Source organism: Carcharhinus amblyrhynchos, chromosome 2 (genome assembly GCF_965287045.1).
Source record: "Carcharhinus amblyrhynchos chromosome 2, sCarAmb.v2.hapA, whole genome shotgun sequence".
NCBI lineage: Eukaryota > Metazoa > Chordata > Chondrichthyes > Carcharhiniformes > Carcharhinidae > Carcharhinus > Carcharhinus amblyrhynchos.
The window spans coordinates 60,634,009-60,650,056 of NC_137325.1; the positions used below are offsets into that span (position 1 = coordinate 60,634,009).

Sequence of the window (16,048 nt, forward strand, 5' to 3'; positions counted from 1 at the left end):
GAAAATAGCCTTTTGATGGCTCATGCATCAAGGTACCAGGACTGTTTCCAGGATAGCTGGCAAGGTCAGACACTAATTATGATACATTTCAGCATTTAGATGCTGGTCTGGCAAAGTCATATGTGTGCAAACAGTGGCATCCATAAAGAAGTCCAATATCCCAGAAAGCCACATACACGATTTCTCCTCTTCTCTCTGTTCAGGAGGAATGTATTGTACTTCCTTCTCTTCACATCCAGATTGTCAGTCAATACCTTTATGCAGCAATGGGCTGCAGACTCAGAGATGTCACCAGTCTGGAAGGATTCCAATGCAAAGAATCTCTTGGCCTTGGTCACAGTTACTGGCTACGTACTTTTGCCCTGCTGTGAGGTCTGCTTACAAGAGACAGCAGATTTTAGTGAGCACCTCCTTTTGTAAAACATTGTCCACACTATTTCTCAGTGAGGATGGGATAAGGGAGCTGCTTCCCATAGAAACTAGGTTAATAAGGTGGCCATTCTCCCCTCCTTCTCTGTCTGCTGGCAGCTTGTCCTATCCTGCGTCTTCCTGTCATGCTGCAGGCCAAGAGTAAATGGGAATCACAGCACTCGTGGTTGGGAGCAAGTGCTCTGAGTAGATGCGTTGAAGTGAGAACCAAGATGTTCACCATGTTAACACCACTTCCTGTTGACTTCACAAACTATAAACGTAACAGTAAAAAACTTTCAACACATCTAGAAATGATGTGGAGTTGGTGGCGTTGGACTGCGGTAGGCACAGTAGGTAGTCTTGCAACCACATCTAGAAACTTAATAGGAACCAATAGAAATCAATACCTAACCTGAAAGTAATGGTAATCCCTTTGAGGGTTATGTTCAGATGTCCGTGCTTAAGAGACGTTAACACCTGGATCATCAAGTTAGAATTAAAATTGCATTACATACTGACTGACGTCACAAGCTGCTTACTTCAGCCACTTGCTCCTAACCCCCATTCTGGCACACAAAATGACACCCATAATAGTGCTACAATACCAAACTTCACGGTCTGAGATTCTTCACAAAAGTATTGGGGGAGAAAATAGATCAAGCCAAGAAAAGAGATATTAGGAGGAAGCTAACAGGCAAGGTCATCCTAAGTTCTGGTCCTAAATCCCTTCAGGGGTTGTATGCCTTTGATTCCTAAGCAGACACAAAGATGGATCCAATGTAAGATCTTATGAAACAATAGAAGGAAGATGGAATAACTGTGATGGTCGCAATGTAATGATAAAACAGCACAGATTGCTGGACTCCTGTGAGAGTCTGCAAACTCTTTGCGTATTGGGAGTTAAAGCCAAGATGAAGCAGTCTGAACCTGCTGGGTTTGCCTGGCAGCAAGAATGGATCACATGACCTCATTCTGAGCCTCCATCGCAGCAGCCTGTGCTGTAATGGATGCTGAGACAGGGTCACCAAACATTGTTACAGCTGGGTCTCTACAAGTGTGGCTATGGAGTTAACCATTAATTCCCCAATGCAAATGATGGCCTCCGAGCTCTGCATGAGGCCCTGTGCCAAACTGGTCTGCTTATATCCCTGGTTAGTGACAACAAGTTGGTTTTTTCAGTGTACTCGGTGACTCTGTACCTATCAGCATTTCCTTGTATGCCACACATCAAAATCCTCATTTGAGTCCACTGCTACTGAATCTGTCTGCCACCTCACTCTCTCAGGAGCTGGTACACATGTTATCCTTTCCCCCTAGCCTGGCAAGAGCACACTCGCACCCAGTGACGCACTACATGCAGACCCCAAATCTGTCCTGATCTCAAAGTTTGCACTGTGTCAGTCTGTGAATTGGTGGCACATGTCAGATCAAGTGATGGTGCTTCTTTCTCATATATCTGCTCTTACTCATGCTCTTTATAGTCATGCTGCACTAGCTGGCCAGATAGCAGTTTTCATCTATCTGAAAGCAAAAAATGCAGACGTGGATGGTTGATGTGAGAAGGTGGATTGGATGCAAAGCGAGGAGTCCATGGTCACCATCCAGAACTTGGGGATAAGGGTGAAATGGAATTGAAGAAGGTGCAAGAGGCAGCAAAATGGCATCAGCCCGGATGATCTCCATGACGCTGATTGTAATGACCTCAATGACAGCCAGCCCAATAATTCACAGAACCATTACCTCCAGGGGTCTCAGGAGAAGCAGGTGGCACTTGTCCCCCATCAGTTCCCTGCTGCTACCTTCTGTTATGTAAGAGCTTGTCCTGCAAGAGAGGAGAGAAGGTGATGTGCTTGTTACAGTTGAATAGCTGGCAGACAGTGGAATATGTGGGTTGTGGGTATCGCCTTGCAGGATGGGTAAATGGTATGGGAGGTGTGGGGCCTCTGAATGTTAGACATCAGTCTCGGTTGCTGCTGGTGCATTGGGCTGTATGAGAGATTGGTGGTGTAATTGTTATGATATGGCATTGGTAGGATGATCTTGACTACCCATGAGTGGTCATTGAATTTTTAATGACACTGCATCCAGATCCTCAAGCTAGACGCCTTGAATTAGCCTGCCTGGCTCCTGCTCCCATTCCCTACGTCTTGTGTGCTTTGAGGGCCTCCTGACCCAGTACAGAAACATGGCCTCTCTCTCTTCCTTTCCACCTCTACACCCAAAACTTTCAGCATCACGTCACTGAACCTCAGAGCTTTCAGTGCTCCATTATTCCTTCCCTGAAACGCTTTGGGATTCTAGCCTAACCACTGTTGCACCTGGACCTATCTGCCTTTTAAGAGGTGCAGAATTACAGTATAGATTTAACTCAGGCTAATCACACACTAAGTATGCAGCCAGTCAGCAACATGATTAGTGCTGGATTGTACATCACAGTCAGGGAGGTGAGCAGACAGCACAGTGTTTGTCAGCTGACTGCATCCCTTTGATCAGGCACGGGAGGTAATCGCACATCGTGATCCCATGCCCGCTAACTGGCCTTATCATATTTTTAATCATATGGATTTTGGATGCTTATATTTGCTATTGATATGAATACTTATGTTACTTTTATATTACTTTACTGTTTTTATTCATTCGTGGGCCATGGGCATCACTTGCTGGCCAGCATTTATTGCACATCCCTAGTTTCCTATGGGCAGTTGAAAGTTAGCCACATTGCTGTGGCTCTGGAGTCACATGTAGGCTAGACCAGGTAAGGATAGCAGATTTCCATCTCTAAAGGACATCAGTGAAGCAGATGGGTTTTCAACAATTGACAATGGTTTCATGGTCATCAGTAGATTCTTAATTCCAGATTTTTTTATTGAATTCAAATTGCACCATCTGCCATGGCGGGATTCAAACCTGAGTCCCTAGAACATTAGCTGAGTTTCTGGATTAACAGTCTAGCAATAATACCATTAGGCCATTTCCTCCCCAGTTTATCATTTTTGTCTCAACAAGGTGGATGGATGTTACAGTTTGCAGAGGGACATAGATAAGCTGCAGAGCTGGGCTGCGAGGTGGCAAATGGAGTTTAATGTGGAAAAGTGTGAGGTGATTCACTTTGGTAACAGGAACAGGAGTACAGAATATAGGGCTAATGGAAGGACTCTTGGTAGTGTCGACGAGCAGAGAGATCTCGGTGTACATGTGCATAGATTCCTGAAAGTTGGCACCCAGGTTGATAAGGTTGTTAAGAAGGCATACGGTGTGTTAGCTTTTATTGATAGAGGGATTAAATTTCGGAGCCGTGAGGTCATGTTGCAACTGTACAAAACTCTGGTGCAGCCGCACTCGGAATATTGCGTATAGTTCTGGTCGCCGCATTGTAAGAAGGATGTGGAGGCATTGGAAAGGGTCCAGAGGAGGTTTACCAGGATGTTGCCTGGTATGGTGGGAAGGTCTTATAAGGAAAGGCTGAGGGACTTGAGGTTGTTTTCCTTAGAAAGAAGAAGGTTGAGAGGTGACCTAATTGAGGCATACAAGATGATCAGAGGGTTAGATAGGGTGGATAGTGAGAGCCTTTTTCCTCAGATGGTGACGGCTAACATGAGGGGACATAACTTTAAATTAAGGGGTGGTAATTATAGGATGGATGTCAGAGGTAGGTTCTTTACTCAGAGGGTCGTAAGGGCGTGGAATGCCCTGCCTGCAGCAGTTGTGGACTCGCCAACTTTAGGGGCGTTCAAAGGGTCAGTGGATAGGCATATGGATAACATTGGAATAGTTTAGGTTAGAGGGTCATTAGATTGATTCCACTGGTCGGCGCAACGGGGCCAAAGGGCCTGTACTGCGCTGTAATGTTCTATGTTCTAAGATTGATGAAATTATGTTTTATGTTACGACCATCATCTGATTTTTGACCTCAATCCAGACTTTACTAATTTGACTTTTTTATTGTTGGCTTTAATAATGGTGAGTCTTTCATATTCTTGTGTAGATCGGCCTGGCCTTGCCAGCATAGACAAGATAGAAAAAATCCAGGAATCCTTCCTCCTTGCATTTGAACACTACATCAATTATCGCAAGCACAATGTTGCTCACTTTTGGCCAAAACTACTGATGAAGGTGACCGACCTGCGAATGATTGGAGCTTGCCATGCAAGCCGCTTTCTTCATATGAAGGTGGAATGTCCTACAGAACTTTTTCCACCATTATTCCTGGAAGTCTTTGAAGATTAGGAATCGCACTTTGAACAGGTGCACTACCCGAATTTCTGTGAACCACGTTAGCACTACTGAGCAATGTTTCATTGGACTTCACAGAGTACCTTTTCCAGATATGATGACAAACATTCCATTAATGCGGGTACTGACTAGTGATTTTGTGACCGTAGCTTTTTGTACACATTTTTGCTTATCTTGTGTTCATGTTTGTTTTCGGTTAAGACATATGGTAGAATATCGCTTTGTGGTAAGGAACTCCAAACTCCAGATGTCATATAAATTTTCTTCTGCATGGGTCTTTAGTTAATTTAATATGACAAAGGCTACCATTATGTAAGGCTGAATCAATTTGATTTTAGAGGGAAATTGCAGAGCTATTTCTTGTTCTGGAACCAAAATGCATGCATGAACGAAATTACTGCTAGAGTTCCTACTCCTCCCCCTGCATTCTTGCCAATACTCAATTTAAGTACCCAGAACTGTGAAGTATGGGTAAAATAGATGCAGCTGAAGTGTGCAGATAAAACAAACATTAATGAATAGGTACTCATCACATTTCAATACACAACAGGAAAAATAAAATAGGGCTGAACAACAACATAACTTGCCACATTATCCTCTGGCCTTCTCATCCAAGCTGCCAATTTCAGCACAAAGTATAAACGTGCCACAAACCATCATGCCAATCATGGGAGGGTTGGACGGTTAGCCAGAGATTCCAAAGGGAAAAGTTCACAGTTTTGCAGTTAGGTTTACTCTGCCAAAGTTGGAGTTGAGGCTTGTGAGACAGAAGTATTTAGAGCTCTTTCTTGACTCTACTAAGCTGCACCTGCCATGAGAGTGTTTGTTTGGTGCTGACACTGAAAACCAGCAAGAGAAAAGTATTCTCTCCTGACACTGCCATCCTTTGAGCAAAGGAATTGGACATTATAAAGTGGCTTGTCCTTGCATATTCTACTGATATCAAATCAAAGAGGTTCAAGGAGAAAGAGCAATTTTGCTATCGCTGATATATTTTATAATATGATTGGTAGCTTCAACAGATAAGCATTTAAGCTGTTGTTCTGGAACACTTTATTAGGAACATGCTTGATCTTACTGCACATCCACTTACCAACTCCAAGGAAAAATACTCAAAATAATCCTTTTATTTAGTGTAATTTTTTTGCTCATTACCCATTAATGATTTCCCACAGCTTGATAGAGTTCATATTTACATGGTGCTAATCCATTTGCAAGTGGTGCTTTAATGCCTCCAGCAAATTGAGCTCTAACTTCTGCAGCTTTATCTCTTCAAACCGTGGGAATAAATATTAGCATTAAAAATGTCAAAAGATAAGCTCTTTCCTGCACAGTCTGTAGTTTACCAGTAATAGGTTCCTGATGGATGCACACTCTAACCATGAGATACCTTGCAGTTTTTGATGCACCTTGACTTTTTTTTACCTAACAGGATTATGTTGATTGAAAATTGAAGTTCCATGCACGATTGTCTTAAAAGACCAAAGCCAGACCTTTTGAAGCAAATGGTTGGTCCTGGCATGACTAAACCAAAGCTGTTTGTGTTTGTTTGATCTTTTTTGCTGCCTAAGGGCCTTCTGCTACCTGGATAGCACATATAGCACGAAACAACAGCAGACAGTGAAAATATTTACCACTAAGTGAGGGGTTCAGGGGAGAGAGTGAAAGAAGGGGTTAAAAAAGTACATTCAATGAGGACTAAGGAAGATGATTAAAGATTGTTTTCGAGGAAGAATTTCCCATAAAATTTTAAATAAGCTTGACCTTCTAACTGGGCTTGGTTAGTATATTACATACTTTGTCGTCAAGCTGAATGTTTTGTAAACTAAAAGGTAGTTTATTCAAATGCCCAATAGTCACTACTTAACTGAATGCTTAGGCTAAGAATATCAAATGCACAGACAATCAGGATGGAAATAAAAACTATGTAGGAAGTCTGAATTCTATTTTTGATATATTAATAACAGAATGATATACCTAAGGAAAACAAGCCACTTTTTTAAAATCATACCAGGTGTATCATGTTTGCACAGTATTAATTAAATTTATGATATTTCCTTGGTATTTTTAATAAAAGAACGACCACTTTACAAAGTAGAATTTAACGAAATAAAGAGAAATACATCTTTCTGATCTTGTTGCAATTATGTTTAAATAAGTATTTAAGTGCTTTGAAATAATGATAATTCACTTGTTTTCATTAGCTGTAATGTCCATTGTGTGAGGAATACAACATTGGCTAGCAGGTGGCAAATAAGCCAGAGGAAGTGTCATTGGTTTGAACTCTACCTTAAACAGCCATTTGAAAATTTCTACAGGAATATTCCATAAATGCAATTTCACAATGCTGTTTGTATGTTAATACATTTCTGAATTAGGGTCTTTCTTGCATAAAGTATTCATATGGGACAAAAATGTTTTGGTGAACAATTCTCTGCTTTAGCTGCCTCTAAATTTAATGCGTGCTTTGATCGGTTTTGCTTTTCTGTCATCAACACCACAGTGTTATGTGGCCTTAACATAGTTTGTATGGCAATTCTGAACTTTTGTGTTTTAAATGTAATTCTTTCTCGCACTTCATGAGAAAACCATGCTGTTGAGGTTTTTAATTATGCCAATTTTGACTAATATTGAATGTCCTTTGTATTATAGAAGGGGATGCAAAACACTTTTTTTTGAAAAAGGAATTATTGCTTGATTTACTATATAACATTTATATCAGAATTACTTCCAAACACATTCTTGAAACCAATCTGGTCTGTTTGGGCTTTCCAAACTTGCATAGTCTCTTCACTATTTGTCCAAAAAACCTGCAAAATCTTCCTTGCTTTTAAAGTCATCTTTATTTAAAATCAATAATTCTTCAAAATAAGGCAATGGTTTCAACCTGAAATAAACAAGGACCTTTGTTTCCAAGACAATTCTGGATCAGCAGATGCAGAATTGGTTTAATTGTATTGCATTCTCTTTATAGTTATGTATAATTTAAATAATCTGCTCAGTGGAAAACTTTGAAATACGCTGCCTACTTCGCCCAAGGTTGAGTCTCTCATCCTTTGATTTTCTTGAGTATTGTACCCAGTGCTTAGTCTAAATAATCTCCATATCCCATTGTCTTCAAATATATTGTCACAGACTCGGAAACAGTGAATGAGCTAAAATAGCAAGGATTTTCACTTGAGCATTTTTGGCACTAATGCATAGTTACAACCACAGTACCTAAACACACATTTTTCCATGGGATATTGAAAATATTTCGTAACAAGTTTGATCTAACCCGGAAGTGATCGTGCTTAAGTTAGATGATGTCAAGCTGATAATATACTTTCAAAACAAAACAAAAAAGTACTTTCTTGAATTATTTGACATGAAAGGGCTAAGAAAAAGCCATGCTTCTGTTCAGATTGTTAGAATTTGTTTCTGTGTGAAACTGTACTTTCCTTCTTGGGGACTGATGGTACTAAGTGATGGGATACTTATCTAAAGCTGTTATTGAATCACCAATAGATCTGGGTTAAAACGAGAAAGAAAAACTTGAATTAATATAGCACCTTCTGCCACCTCAGGATCTCCCAAAGCACTTTGCAGGTTAGATAGACACTTCGTTTATTAATGCGCTCCCATTCGGGTAGTAATAGTCAGTGGATGGTGAATAATGATTTTCAGAAGCTACTTTCAAAGCATAGCTTTGAAAAAGTTCTATTTCTTTTTAGAAAAAAGCATCAATATACAATCTGATGTTATTCAATTTGGTGGAGTTATCTGTAATTCTGCACCATGGGATACGGTGCATGGAGGAATATTGGTAAGAGAAAAAAAATCTGAGGAGCACGCGGGTGTATTTGGAGCATTCTAAAGTGCACTAGAGTCATAAAATTCAGTCTCCTGTTAACCTGCACTTCACAGTATTGCTTATTAACATCCAACCACTGATTTCTTAATTTGCCTTCAAACCTGTCTTGAAATATTCCCTCTGCCTGCCCCCTACCACCACGAAACCCCACACCCCCATTTTCAGTTTACTTCTGTGCTGCATTTTGTTATTTTCAGTTTGAATTATTTCATATTTTATTAGATTTTATTTTTAGCAAATTATAAAGCTGGTGCATAAGAAAATATCAGTTCCAAAGAAAATATATTGTTGTACTATATGCACTTATTGACCAAAGTGCTGAATGGTGCATGCACTTTTGCCACAAGATTTGTTTATTCTCAGCAATGGGGCTCCAGTTAGAAATAAAGGGAAAGATTGAGAATATTATTTTGGGCCATGTTCTCTCACTCCAGAAGTTTCCCCTCCTACCCCCCAACCCCCTGGCCACAATGTTCTTCCATGCCCCCTGCTCCCTCCCCTCCTCCTCCATACAATTCACCTGCTGGTGAGTTCCAAACTCAAAGCAGAGCCTGCCTAAAATAGGCATTGTGCCCTTTGGATATGCTGGTCAGGCATAATGTCTGTTTAAGGGTCCCAAATACTGAAGATACCAAATTCATCAAAAATTGGTCAGAACAGGCATTGTACCTGCCCACTTGGTTTTTCTAAACAAAAATCCTTCAAGAGGTCGCTGAAGGTTGCCAAAAAGCTGGTAGGTTGTTATTTCTCACTGGACCTGGACCAGGAGGAGGAGGGGTGCACTTTGCAGCCAAGCTGCATGAGGCACCGCACCTCAACCAGCGAGCTGCAATCAGTTGTCCAAATGGCATCAACAGCTCGCTAGTACTGTAGACATGAAGCACTAGGTCTAATTTGGAACACACAAAGCTGCCAGACTTTCATCAGAGCAGGAACTGGCAGGAAGTGAATTTCTTTCTAAAATATTATGCATTTGTGGAAGAATGGGGAAAGTTGCTTTTGTTGAACTTCTAATCATGGCTTTCATTTGATGGTCATGTAGTGTACTGTCTGGACTTGTTTGAAATGAGGACATGATAGGTACCAACATGTAAGGAGAAAATAGAGGGGCTAATGGTAACTCAAGTTTTAACTTGATTGAATCAGACTCCAGAAGCTCAATTATAAAGAACAATAATTAAACAATGTGCTATTTATTTTCTACAAAACTTATTTATAATACACTCTGCTTGCCCAACCATAATTGAATTTTAAAATCCTGTATTAAAGATTAATATTGATTGTACAGAGAATGAATATTGTAAATATATAGATAAATAGTTTTATCCTGATCTACTTTATTTTGTTTAAGTAATCCACATTGTTCCCTTAATGGATTGCCATCTCAGTTGATAGGGAATTGTGCTGGATTCAATTTCCAACAAAGTCTTAATATTAATTAACAGAATCAATTAAACAAAAACCAGTCTAAAAGGCTGCTTGACATTTTCCCTGATTGTACAAGATAGAAATACTTTTAGCCCTGATAAAGCCTAGTAATAGCAAACACTTTTTATTTTCATAACAAGCTTTCCCTTTGCCCTTTTAACCATTGATCTTTCTGACCCCTGAACGTATATTGGCTATTTTGTTTTCTTTTGATACGATGTCCAAGTGGCCATGTGAGATTTGACAATGAATGTTAGCAGGAAGAGTCCCGTCAGAATGCTGCTAGGGGAGGGGAGGGAAAGATGTGGTGGCATCACTCTAGAGGCAATGGAAATGGCAGAGGATGATCTCTGAAAGCGGAGGCAGGTGGAGTGATGCCACCACCAAACACATCAACCCCTACCTCCTCTTTCAGCTTTCTGAAGGGTCTGCACTCTGCAATATCGTGGTCCGCTCCTCAAACATCAACACCCCTTCCCATCGGCACAGGAAATGTAATACCAGCTCTTTTGCCTCTTGAATTCTCACCATCCAAGGCCCCAAACGTTCCTTCCAAGTGTAACAGTAATTTACTTATTTTACTTATTCATTTGTTTGACTTCTCCTCCTTTGCATTTCTTTCTAATCAGTACACTAAATTCACTGTTCACTATGATGTGTCCCTTACAATGGGAAACCAAATGCAATGATTTTTCTTTTTCTCCCTAACCCACACATATTAAAACCAATTATAGTGTCCCTACCAGTTCACCAAGTGAAATGAACTAAATCAGCACAGGACTGGCTATTTTCACAGTTCAGCTGTTTTTGTTTCTTTTTAACAAATGTCACTCACCCATTGTCCCACATAATTAAACAGTAGTGATAATATTTATTGAGGCATTATGTTATTTTGTGCCAGTGTCCTATGCAGGTGTCCTTACTAAGTGCTTGCAGTCAAGCATAACTGATACTGTCCTTTGTGAAAATGGATTGAACACTGTGAAGATGGTGTTATAATGGAGGTGGTGGCAGGTCATAGCCCAGCAAAATAAGCTTCCTTTGTTTCCTTGTTAAAAGGTATAAAAAAATGTTTCTTTATGGTTTATATATGTAACAGAGTAACAAATGAAAAATTGACTTTTTATACTTGAGATTGTGATTTTTTTTCATACTTGATCATCCACCCTAAGTTAACTCTTATTCATTTGGTTCCCTTGGAACTGTTGAATTCATGTCATTAGAATTGATTTTTAGTTAGCAGAGTGCCTGATGTGTAGAATTATGGGCCCACACTCGAGTCTCCATATGAATAGAAATTTTAAATGAATAAAGCTACTAACATTTGCTGATATTCAGGAAAACTTGTTAGAATCCTTATAAAGGAGTTCCTCTGGAATCAAAATAACTGAGAAATCTCCAATATATTAGGTGCAATTGTGTTTTCTGTTATTTTGCTATTAAATGGCACATTATTGCTTATGGCTGGTAATTATTCTTTATGTACATGCTGATGACCTACGGTATTTTTCCTAATAAATTATAAGATAAAATGCTCAACCCAGAAATAACTATGGTGTAAATAACTAGGCTATGCTGAAAGTTGCTGATCAGCTTTTTGTTAATTATACGGATTTCTATTGCACACTGTGAAGAAAGTCATAAGATGCAGTTTTTTTTGCTCTCAAATAATGTTTGGATAGTTGCTGTTGACAATCACATTGTATGCATCATGTAATGAATATCAGATATGTTTCAGCAATGTTGCAGAACAATATTTTATGTAATTGTGGATGCTGTATTTTAGTATAGATATTTTATGTAATAAAACAAATCTAAGAAAAAAAACATGGTCTGCAAAATAAATTAGTGGCCTCAATTTAGTTTTTCATATATAAGTAATTTCATTGTAATTCTGACATTTGTTACACTGCTTTTGAGTGCTTCTTTGAGAATGATATAATTTTTTATTAATTTAGGGGAATTGAGTAAAGATCCATATCGAAGGAAGAGACTGAGAAAACGGTAGATCTTCTCTCACTGAGGGAATCACCCTGACCTGTAAGTTTGAGACCTTTTGAGTGGCAGACAGCGGTCCAGGGAAGCAGATTTTACCTATTTATTTTTAGTTGTGGAATGGTACTTGTCATCAGGAGCCAAAAATGTACATATTGTTGAAAAAAAAATGTTACTTTTGCTCCCCTTTCCCCTCTGGAAACAAAAGCAGAGTTTTCATACTCCTATGCTTCTGGTGGATAACTTTATCCAACAGCAGCACTCAAGATCTGAATGCACTGCCCACCAATTTCTGGCCGTGGTCTTGTCATGACATGCTCGACTGACTGGCAAGTGACATGGTGACTCGATTGTTTCTCCAGTCCCGTTCTGAAACAAGATGCTGGATGTACAAAAGCATCTGAGTGTTGAGACATTATTACCATACCTGCCTGATATAAGTGTAGAATTAGGCTTACTTGTTTTCCTTAAAACAGAGGAGGCTAACTTGAGGTGTACAGAATTATGAGGGGCGTGGATAGGGTGGATAGGAAAGACTTGATTTCCCCTAGCTGATCATCTCAGAGGCAACCAATTAAGAATAAAAACAATGTGCTGGTCTGACAGCATCTGTGGAGACAGGACATTAACATTAATAAAGAGGGTTAACTTTTCGAGTCCAATTTGACTCCTGCAGAACTGGAATTGGTTCAATGAAGCCCATTAAAAAGCTGCCTCCAATCAAAATCCATCTAGTTCAGGATGCTGAGCAGACCAGTGATAGATCCAGTGGAAGGGCTAGCAACAACGTCCAGCAGCCAGCCCCTGCCCATGAGGTGGGTGCTGCTCTGTCAGGGGGACCTTGGTACCTCAAAATGGAGACACTCTGACACATTGTAAAGAGTGCCATGCAGAGAACAGCTCTTCAATCTGTTGTTACTTTGAATCCACATGTGCAAACCACGTCTTTCTCTGTTAAAACCCACAACCCCTAAAATAATTAGGACATCACAGAAAGAAAATTGGCGATGACAACAGGATTTTATTTCCTCGAGAACATTGAGAAAAGATTCTAAGTAGGAGGAAAAATCATTGTGGTCCTTACACTTTGAATATTAGAATGCTGAGGAAAAGCAACAACAGGATTAAACATTAAACTGCAAGTGCAGGAAGACCCAAGTAGGAAAAAAGCTCAGTATGGCTTTGAAAGAAGGCTTTTTTTCACATCCAGGCAATATATGGCATATTTAAAAAGAAGGAATATTTTGCTATACAGCTGGAATTGTTTGCAAAACAAAACATAAAATCAATAGTCTCCAAATTAAAAAGGGAAATATTGGGATGACAGGGAAAAAATAAAAACATATAAACTGAACAGTCTGGAGTTGCTAGTCCTGCAAGAAAAATGATGATTTAATTAGGATCCATGGGCCCTTTCAATAAAGAAAATGAATCTTGGACTGCCTGTGCAGAGTGTTTTCAATACTTCGTACAAGTGAATAAAATTGCATGTGTGTTGTTCGTGCCAGCTCTTCTCAGTTCCATAGGATGTAAAACCTTTAATTTGCTCCAAAACTGACAATGCCTTGGCAAGGATCATTGAAGAACAGTACTCTCCAAAGCCACTGATCATCGTGGAATGGTTCAGGTTTCACCAGAGGAATCTAGTGCAAGAATAAAGATTCACATGTTGAGAACTGCCTATAAGAAGCCAAAACAGCAACAAGCATGTCACAGATGTGCCAAAAAATGGGCCATTCTGCAAGTGAATGCTGGAGCAAGGATAGCCAATGCAAGAATTGTGGAAAAAGGGGTCACATTTGCAAAAACTCACTGGGCTAGACCATCTTCCCATGAGAAGAATATTCAGAAGAAGAATCTGGATGCCTTAAAGAAGAAGAACATGTTGTATTCTACAAACATGGTTATTTTTGGTGGCTGAGTCGATGCTTAGATTAAGAAATGGAAGAATGTTAATCTTGTGCATGAATAAGAAATAATGTGAAGATGCCGGCATTGGACTGGGATGGCACAGTAAGAAGTCTCACTTGTTAGACTTGCGGCATGGTAGCACAGTGGCTAGCACTGCTGCTTCACAGCGCCAGGGACCTGGGTTCGATTCCCGGCTTGAGTCACTTTGTGTGTGGAGTTTGCATATTCTTCCCGCATCTGCGTGGGTTTCCTCTGGGTGTCCCAGTTTCCTCCCACATTCTGAAAGATGTGCTGCTTAGGTGCATTGACCTGAACAGGTGCCGACTGTGGCAAATAGGGGAATTTCACAGTAACTTCATTGCAGTGTTAATATAAGCCTTACTTGTGACTAATAAATAAACTTTACTTTGACTCTTAATGAATAAGAAATACACCACCGTTGTCTCTTTTACATCCTCGGGGGTGCCCTAAAATGCCAAGGCATCAATTAAATGTAGATTTTGCTGGTTTGTTCAGGGATCATAATTGATGCACACTCGAAGTGGTCAGAAATTATCATGAGATCCACTACCGCTGAAAAAAACATTGAAAAACTTGACAACATTATTACAAGGTGTGGTAAACCAGAACAGGTTTAGTGATAATGGTTCACAGATTACTTCACAAGAGTTTGAGGATTATCATAGAATCCCCACAGTGCAGAAGGAGACCATTCGGCCCATTGAATCCACACCGACCACAATCCCACCCAGGCCCTATCCCCACAACCCCACGCACTTACCCTGCTAATCCCCCTGATAATAGGGTCAATTTAGCAAAGCCAATCAACCTATCCTGCACATTTTTCGACTGCGGAAGGAAACCAGAGCACCCAGAGGAAACCCATGCAGACACGGGGAGAATGTGCAAACTCCACATAGACAGTAACCGGATGCTGCAATTGAACCCAGGTCCCTGGTGCTGTGAGGCAGCAATGCCAGCCACTGTGCCACTGTACCACCCAATTCAAAGTACAGGTATAAAATGGACACTTTATCATCTATCAACCAATGAATTTACTGAAAGATTTGTACAATTCTTGAAATATTCTTTAAAAGCTTCGAAAGTGTAACATTCTTATCATGTGTTTTTGACATCTTACAGAAACTTTTCTCATGCGACTACCCAAAATTCAACTGCATTACTACTCTTAAAGAGAAATTTGAGAACCATGTTTGATTCGTTGGAGCTTCAACAACAATCTCAAGTTGCTAGATGAGAAGTGAGGGCAAAATAATGCTCATTTCAACAAGGAGGTTGAGTGATAGCGCGTAATTATGCCATGAGTGAAAAATGGGTACCAGCCATTGTTTTAGCACAAGCAGGTTTGATTTCTTACATAATTTGAACTGAATGCCATGATGAACTGTTGTTGTCATCTCAAAATGGTTTCTCAGAATCATCTCCAGAGGTGCCAACATTTTTCGTCTCTTGTTTAATGAATACTATTTCAGAAGACTTAGCTGTATCTGAATGGCTTGATTGTGTCTCTGTTACTTTCCAAGAAGTGTGTGCTGAAGATCCAAATCATACTTCTGAGGTCAAAGATTGCTAAGTTCCAGAACTTCGTACATAATCGAAGAGGAATAGACGTCCTCCTGATCAACTTTCTTATTGACTGTGTATAATGATAAATGATGCATAGTACTGTGTACATATAACATCATTGTAATTTGTTTAAGGACTACAGACATAAAGGAGGAGGGATGTTATTTATTTAAAAGGATTGCAGGTTGCTTCAAGAGCTGATCACGTGATTTGATGGTGATGTCATTAGGGTCTTGCAGTGGCTTCTGTTATACTTTCAGTTTCGTACTCTAAGTGCAGAGAGCAGCCCTTTAATAAATCTGTTGTTGCTTTGAATCCATATATGCAAACTAAGTCTTTTCTTTTTATTAAAACTTACAACCCAAACATAGATATTACATCACAGCTATCGGATCACCTATACTTCTGTAAGTAGGACAGTTGGATTTAGGATCACTTTGAGACATCTGTACCTTCTGTAGCCTCTTTTGCCACTTCCCTACTGTTAAGATATTCAGCGGAAGCCAGATATTTGAGAGATTATTTGCACCTTACATAGTCTCATTCCTCAGCATGATGTATCCAGATGAGAGAGACTGTTGGAGTTTGAGAACAATGCACTTGTGATAAAAGTTATATTTGATGTCCAAA

General features: G+C 39.8%; 1 protein-coding gene across 6 annotated transcripts in view; it reads left to right on the plus strand.

Annotated features, from left to right (window-relative positions):
* Positions 1 to 15,626, plus strand: part of LOC145354872 (thyroid hormone receptor beta) — a 194,740-nt gene extending 179,114 nt beyond the window's left edge. For 5 of the 6 annotated variants that reach the window (XM_080206443.1, XM_080206453.1, XM_080206434.1 and 2 more), the window contains one exon: positions 4,397 to 11,745. In XM_080206443.1, coding sequence (XP_080062569.1) covers positions 4,397 to 4,638 — 242 coding nt within the window. In that variant the 3' untranslated portion in view covers positions 4,639 to 11,745. Of the gene's footprint in view, positions 1 to 4,396; positions 11,746 to 11,883; positions 11,966 to 14,974 lie in introns of those variants that run through there. The other variant, XM_080206482.1, reaches the window with a different exon arrangement.
* Positions 15,627 to 16,048: the final 422 nt, after the last annotated feature.